This window comes from Aythya marila, assembly GCF_965140915.1.
Source record: "Aythya marila genome assembly, chromosome: 1".
Lineage (NCBI taxonomy): Eukaryota > Metazoa > Chordata > Aves > Anseriformes > Anatidae > Aythya > Aythya marila.
Genome location: NC_139042.1, coordinates 150,694,333 through 150,701,514, shown reverse-complemented (window position 1 = coordinate 150,701,514; position 7,182 = coordinate 150,694,333). Strand labels below are relative to the sequence as shown.

The 7,182-nt window shown below is 43.6% G+C and overlaps 1 protein-coding gene across 2 annotated transcripts in view; it reads right to left on the bottom strand.

The window, feature by feature from the left end:
- Nucleotides 1-5,270: 5,270 nt before the first annotated feature.
- The window catches only part of ABTB3 (ankyrin repeat and BTB domain containing 3), a 161,627-nt gene continuing 159,715 nt past the window's right edge, over nucleotides 5,271-7,182 (bottom strand). For both annotated transcript variants that reach the window (XM_082784185.1, XM_082784186.1), the window contains one exon: nucleotides 5,271-6,934. In XM_082784185.1, coding sequence (XP_082640311.1) covers nucleotides 6,725-6,934 — 210 coding nt within the window. In that variant the 3' untranslated portion in view covers nucleotides 5,271-6,724. The remainder of the gene's footprint in view (nucleotides 6,935-7,182) is intronic.

Here is a 7,182-nt window from a genome sequence, read left to right as displayed (position 1 = left end):
TTGATGCTGGGGCAGCTTCCACTCTGTGGAGACCTTGGGGTCCTCCCCAGGGAGCAAATCTCAGCCCGCAGAGTGCCTTGGGGTCTATAAAAGCCACTCGGAATCAGAGCTTTTTGAAACCAGGCTTTTGAAAGTCTCGTCTGAAAGCCCCTTGTGCAATGTGCTACAGGACAGTCAATTTGTCCACTGCTGCAGAGGGGAAAGGGCAAGGCGTGTTGTCGTGAACCTGCGGCTTGAACAAGTCCAGATGCTTTCAACCACACTAATCCATCCCTGCCAGGATATTGGAGGTGTGGAGGCTGCGACCTTAATTAATTAAAATGACCTCCTAACAGACTGGCTTTTTCCAATGCGGCTGTCTTTTTTTGTGTGTCTGAGCATCTCAGTTTTCTAACGTGGCTTATTTTAAACCAGGAATGATTTCTGACTGGGCATTTCAGGGAGGTTTTTTTTTTTTCCCTTTCTTTGTTTGCTTTAGAAAGGCAATAAGAAACAAGATTGCCTCTTACTGCGCTGGGCAAAGCTGTGTAATGGAAGTTTTAATGAAAACACAGCAGCAGAGATGATGGGAAGTGGGAAGACCAAAGTTAACCACACACAAAGGGGCTCAGGCAAATTTGTTCTTGCAGCTGCAGCAATGGAGATATTTATAAGGCCAAGAAAAAATGCTACCAATTTCTGGAGCTCCATGGCCGCGTCTGAGCAGTGAGACCAAGCAAACCCTGAGCACTGCAGAGCCCAGAGCCACACGTGCTGGGTAGGGATGCAGAGCGAGGGATGGGAGATGGGGCTGCTGCCCCCTTTCCTCCTGTCCTGTCCTCTCCTCAAAACAAACAAACAAACAAAAAACAGTAAAACTGTGCCCAAAGAAGGATGAAAATTGCCTCCCCAAAGGAGAACAAACACTGAAAGCGCTGATCTGGTACATCATGTACAATCAGGCGAGCAGATTTAGCCAACGAAACAGCACAGCTTGCAAAACCACAAGATGTGAATGGATTTTAACCTGTCTAGTCAATGCAACCCCTCCTGCAAGTCGCTGCCATGTCTCCTGGGTGTTTCAGTGACAAGCAATCCCAGCAAAGCGCAGGAAGCATCATCTATCAAGACCACGCCAACCTGAGGAAAACAAAAGCAACCACCTCTAGGACCCTCTGTGTGAAAAAGTCTAAGATAAATTAGGCCACCCATGACTGATCCACACAAGAAGTCATGAACCAAGCTAAAAGAACGAAAATTTAGTGGCAACAAAAAGGAATCAAATATGTTCCCCTCCTCCCCCAACTATGTTTACTCCCCCAGACCTTAAGCTCACTGAAGCCAGCTGACAAATGCCCATTAGCTTCTGCAGATTTCCAGATTTTCCTTCTGCTTTGGGCACCACACTCATAATGTTTTCAGGAGTGGTCTCATTGAACTCACAGATCATTGTCTCACAGCTGAAGACTCAGCTTCACTTTTTTTTTTTTTTTTTTTTTTTTTTTTTCCCTAATAGGCCAGTTATAAATGGTGGGTTGGGTGCAATTCTGCTGAGAAGTGATAGTCTGGTCAGAGCTGGCAGCCTCAGTTTTCACCCACTGAAGACAACAGACCTCACCTCAAAATAAATAGCACGTTAAAGAATAAAAAACATTGGTTTTGTTATAAATGTGTGGAAGGTGTGATTGGAAGTCCTAGGAATTAGAGATACAAATGTGCTTATGTACAAGCATCTAAAATTACTGATGTTCTCATCTGTGGAGTTTCAGATATTATTTGGCTGTTAGTTCAAGGCTAACTTCCTGAAAGTTGGTTTATTAAATATCAGGACAAATCCTAAGCGGCCTTTTTAATGCTTATATATCTCAACAGGCCTACGCCTTTGTGCTAGGGGATGAAAGCAACATCAGGCACTTCATTTCTGCAAAGCACTTGCAGATCCTCACATGAAAGACACTTTGTCAAACAAACTAACTTCAAGTCTTTGACTTCAGGTAACTCTCGCTCATCAAAAAAAAAAAAAAAAAAAGTCATCCACTAACTTCAGAGGCAGCTTTAGTGAAGGCAGGCTTCAGGATGTCATCTTTCAGGAACGGTTTTGAAAAACAGAACCAGCTCCTGAGGGACTCTAAATACACACAACAGACTTCAGTGAGCTCTGCAGGATCCCAGCCTCTGCTGGGATTTAACCCATGGACAGCAGTACAAGGAATGGCCTTTTCTCCAAGATGGCCAAGTCTTGCCTTGACCATGTAGATGTGTGAGCTTCAACACCTCTACTTCTCTTGAACATTACAAAATAAATCTTGTAAGTAGATTTAAGTCTTGCAGACCTGAGCCCCCATGGGTTTAGGGGCAATGCGTGCTGTAACAGAACCTTCCTCTGATTTGGGGCAGGTCTGAGGGGCTGGGGGTGCCCCTTCCTTCTCACCATACCACCTCACAGCAGCTTGCTTCAGTGCGAACTGATGATTCTTTTTTTTTCTTTTAGTCTTCAAAAGGCAGCAAATCATTCAACACTGAAATAAAAAATAGAGTTCCCCAAAGTCCCCAGCACACCACAGGCTGCAGCACATCCAGGACAAGTTCACCGCTTGGTAGGAAGCCTGTGGTCGGTGGCTGTTCAGGACAAAAAGGCTCAGCGTCAACAGCAGCATGTGGAGGAGATTCAGCTCTCATAATGCCAACAGGAGACTGGCTACTAAGTCTTCACACCTCTTCAAAAATGCCTCTCCTCTGTCTTTTAATAGACATTCGCACAAGTCTACTCAGAAGCCGAGTCCAAGCAGGCACGGCCTTAGCTGGGAAGACGTCTCAGCCATGACAAAGCTGGCCCTTCTCCAGAAGCACAGCATCTGGCTGCCAGCTGCCTGAAGAGGACAGCAGGCTTAAGGAAGAGATCAGGGAAAAACTGAGAAAGGAGTAGACAGTGCTGAAATTTGTCCTGAGAAGGATACCAGCCTTCCTCTCTGATGTCCAAAACCTTTGCCCTCATACATTCCTCATCCTCTTCTCTTCCCAGCTCTGGAGCATATTATTGGAAATTTGCCCGTCTGGGAGAACGCAGATACCATTTCTGGGCTTGGGACGGGATCCAGCAGGGCTCCGGAGCAACAAACTGGGAAGTGTGGAAGCTGGCAGCATGTGAGACAAAGTGGAAACGTGAGGGAGTTGAGGAAACTAAGGGAGGGCCTCGTGGAGGGGCTGAAGGAAAGGCCTGCAGTGAGGCAGGGCAGGATGCCTGCAAGTCCTCAAATATTACAGCACTGGGCTACTATAAAAAAAAGACAGATGAAAGGCACCAAAACAGCCCTACACTCATTACAAGCTGGAAAGTTATGGAAAAAAAAAACAAAACAAAAAGTAAGGTTTTTTACAGATTTTATAATTTTTTTCCATCTCACCTAGAGTGGCTGGAGAGTGCAGAGGTCACGTTTTCCCTCTAAATTTGTAAATTACCACAACTCGTACGAAAAGACTAAAGAAGCAGAAGGCCATTTGCTTTCCAAAATGATAATACCATCCCGCTGCAAAATGCTAATAAAACGCTCTGATGGAAAGAGCCGTATCTGATAGGGATGGTATTCACGGGCACCCACCGAAACTCATGCTGCTTTTTAGATTAAATTTACAACAGAGCCCTTCCTCCCAGCCCCAGATTAATGGAACGGAGAACCCATGCATGAAGCCACGTATAATAAAGCCAGGAGATTATGAAACAGGCTGGAAGACAGGATCAGAATTGAAATTGATTTTGATGAAGTGGGGAAATTGCCCCAATTAAAGCAGCACAAAATTAATAAAGACAAGTTGAAAGTGTTATACTCCATAAGGTGTAGTAAACAAAAGCACACATCCAAAAGGGAACCCCTGGGAAAGGAGCAGTAAATCACCCAGGAATTATAAGGCAAGGTAGGGTAGATCAAAGCCATGGGATGTTCTTGTAGAAAATATTCTGGGATATATTTTCTGATATGCTCTACATAAAACTCCTGAGAAAGCCGCTGTGCTTCGGCTGTTACTGTGTAACTCCCCTGGGGGAGCGGAGCATTTTGGGGAAGCTGGGGAGATGAGGGGAAAGACAGCAAAATTCAGAGGCCTAGAAAATATTATTGAAGGGACTTGGAAAGACTTATACTAGTGAGGAAGGTAGGATATTTCCTCTCATACATAGAATGATCTCATAAAAAGGCCATGGATCATCAGCTCTTCCTGTCAACTGGGGCTTGAAGGAAAAGTGGCTTGCTTTGCAGTAGCGAATTTCTGAAGAGTCTGTGAAGAAACCCTACTGATTGCGAGGGTGGTGGAGACTCTGGATCACTGGATGATGGTTCAAGAGCCCGCAAACTACACGTTGTCTGGTGTGGTCCAGCTATACCTCAACCAGCCTTGTGGCAGGAGACAGGCTAAAATCATAGCTCTGATGTGTGGATCCACAAAGCTCTGCTGACTACTTGCAGGAGAAATGCACGCCAGGATCACACCTGGCTGGCTCTTCTGCTGCCAAAAGTTGTGCAGGTTACAGGTCAAAAAAAGTATTGGAAATTATGATTTTTTTAAGGTTTCTTTCAGCTACAAATCTATGACTGTGGGATTACCTATGTTTTGAAGGACAAAAGTAATTCCCTTTTAACCAACAGCTGCAATTCCTTCCTGTAAGAGCTTTGAACATGGGATGTGACACCTGTGGCTACCACTGTAACATTTGACACCGGACTGTGGGATGAGGTCTGCTCCTGCCTACTCGTTATTAGCATGGGAGGATGGCTTTCCTTGGAGGAGAGGGCAAAAGAAAAAAAAGGCAACAAGCACCCCTGTGTGTTGTCGCTGCATCAGCCACAGTTTTGCTTCTCTAAGATGGCAACGTCCACAAAGAAGTTACCATCACCTAAATGTTCCCGACAACATCTTGTGTGGACATACACTGTGAAGGATAAAAAAAAAAGAAAAAAAAAAAAGGTTTAATTGAATGACATGCTGTGTCTCCGCGACACTAGTGGCAGTTTAGACATTTTTGTAATTTGCTGCAGAAATTGTACAGGCTTTAAAAGACCAAGCACACAGGAGGATTTACACCTCAGAGTGATAAAACAGCTCCCTACCGTGTTGATAACTAAAGCCAAAGCTATGTTCTCTGAGCATGCCAAAAACTATCACTGTGGAAGAGCAGCCGACGTAGACACTTCAACAGAAGAACAAGAGGTTACCAAGCACTGCCAAAATAAAACGTCTAAAGTCTATGAACTGGGCACAGTTTCTGAACAGCATGCTGGAAAATAAATATATTAATGTCGTTTTTTTGCCATGGAAAAGGCAGTATCTTTGCCTAAGTCTTGCTGTGGTTTTCTCCACGTTTTAAATCAAACAATTCAAGAAAAGTATCACTCAAAGACAGAGCATCAGGAATGTTGTGGCACGTAGCAGATTTATCTCGCTAACAGTACGCTGCAAAATAAACGAAGCTCTGACATCAAATCGCACCCCCCCATCCCACCCCACCCACGCCCTGCATTGTAGATAACCTATACATTCTCAGGATATAACGAGAAATCATTCTATAGTACATATTTAATTATAATTTAAAAAAAAAGAAGTCTAACTTGGACACAATCTCTGGCCAGTAGCAAAGTATCGACACGTTACTAGAGTAAAGATCTGTTATTATCCCTTCACTGTAACAAACAGACATCAGCATCTCGAGAAGGGTCTCTGGGGGTATCATATCACAAACAAGTGCACTGGATAAAATAATATGCTAATTTCACAAATGGAGTTTGACAAGAAGTAACATTGCATTTGTCTTGGCAAAACGAAGCACGAACAGAACATTTCACAGGTACAGTTACCATGCAAATGCATGTTGAGTTTGTCATTGTTTTTAACCCCAAATCACAATTAGCATGCAGTTTTTCCTGCCCCCCCAACTACTGTATTAGAGATAGTCTGGGTAATGTACCTCTTTGGTGTAACCATAGCCTGTCAGGCAAGATTATACCACCTTAGGAAAGAATACAAGCAAAACTCGATCATATGTATGTTTACACAATGTACATTTTAACCATTTATAAAACAAAACATGTTACATAGATTCTCAATCACAACTCTGTCGAAAATGAAATTTTAAGCTTAAGAAATAGTTTTTAAACTACAAGGCCACCCCATTGTTTTTTATGAACAATTTAAAAAGTTCCCACCCCTAAAAATCTGCCAGTATTACTTCCTCAGTTGCGACAGTCTTACCCACTCTCTAACACAACTGATCTTTGCTCAACAGCAGTAACAGTTCTTACATGTCTTAAGTGTACGTGATAATGGACTCCGGGACAGACACAGTTCTTAAATGCGAAACACTGGGACGAAACCGCCTTGAATGAGTAATTGGTCGATTGATTCAGGTGTTCCCTGGCACCACTGCTCAGGCTGGGGCTTCTGCTGTTCACTGGTGTGAGTTCTGGCTTTTGTTGGCATCCAGCTCCACGACCACACTCTCACATTCAGAATTTGAGTACAACAGCGATGCACTGGACGCTCTGGTACCCCTGTTGCTCAGAAGCATGCAGGAGCTACGTTTTCTGCATTCCCTCATCCAAACGAGGCTGTGGCCTCAGCACACCGCCTTTGGCCAACACAGAACTATTTGGATGCGAAGTAGAATCTTTTTTTTTTTTTTATATTTGTTTAAGCAACTGCAACAGGAGACTTAACTTGCAGGGTCTTTATTAAAGCGTTACCATCTTCCTCAGCTTTATACAATGGAGCCCTTTGAAGAAGACAAATGAATTGACTGAATCCTTGTAGCCAACGTCCTCTGTAAGTCCTGTAGTACATTTTGACCAGATGTTTCTCCGTTCTTGTCATACAGCAGCTGTTTGAAAGCTTCGTTTTCAATGAGGACCATCATATTTTTTAGAAAGTAGCCTTCACAATAGGAAGATAGTTCTGTGACTCCGAGAAACTACAAGAAGTGAAATTAGAGAAAGATAACCATTCTGATAAAACCTGGTCAGCAAGACAGTGCATAAGAGCTGCACACAAACAAATACACAAACTAAACCCTTCAGACAGGCACAGTAACACAGACGTCTGTGTTAGGAGAGGGACATGGGGTATACAAACAGTATTTTATGCCTGTGATTCTGGTTATAAGTTCTACCTTACAAGGCCCTGGGTGTCCAGGGCTGAAGCTTTGGTCCCTTGGAAATT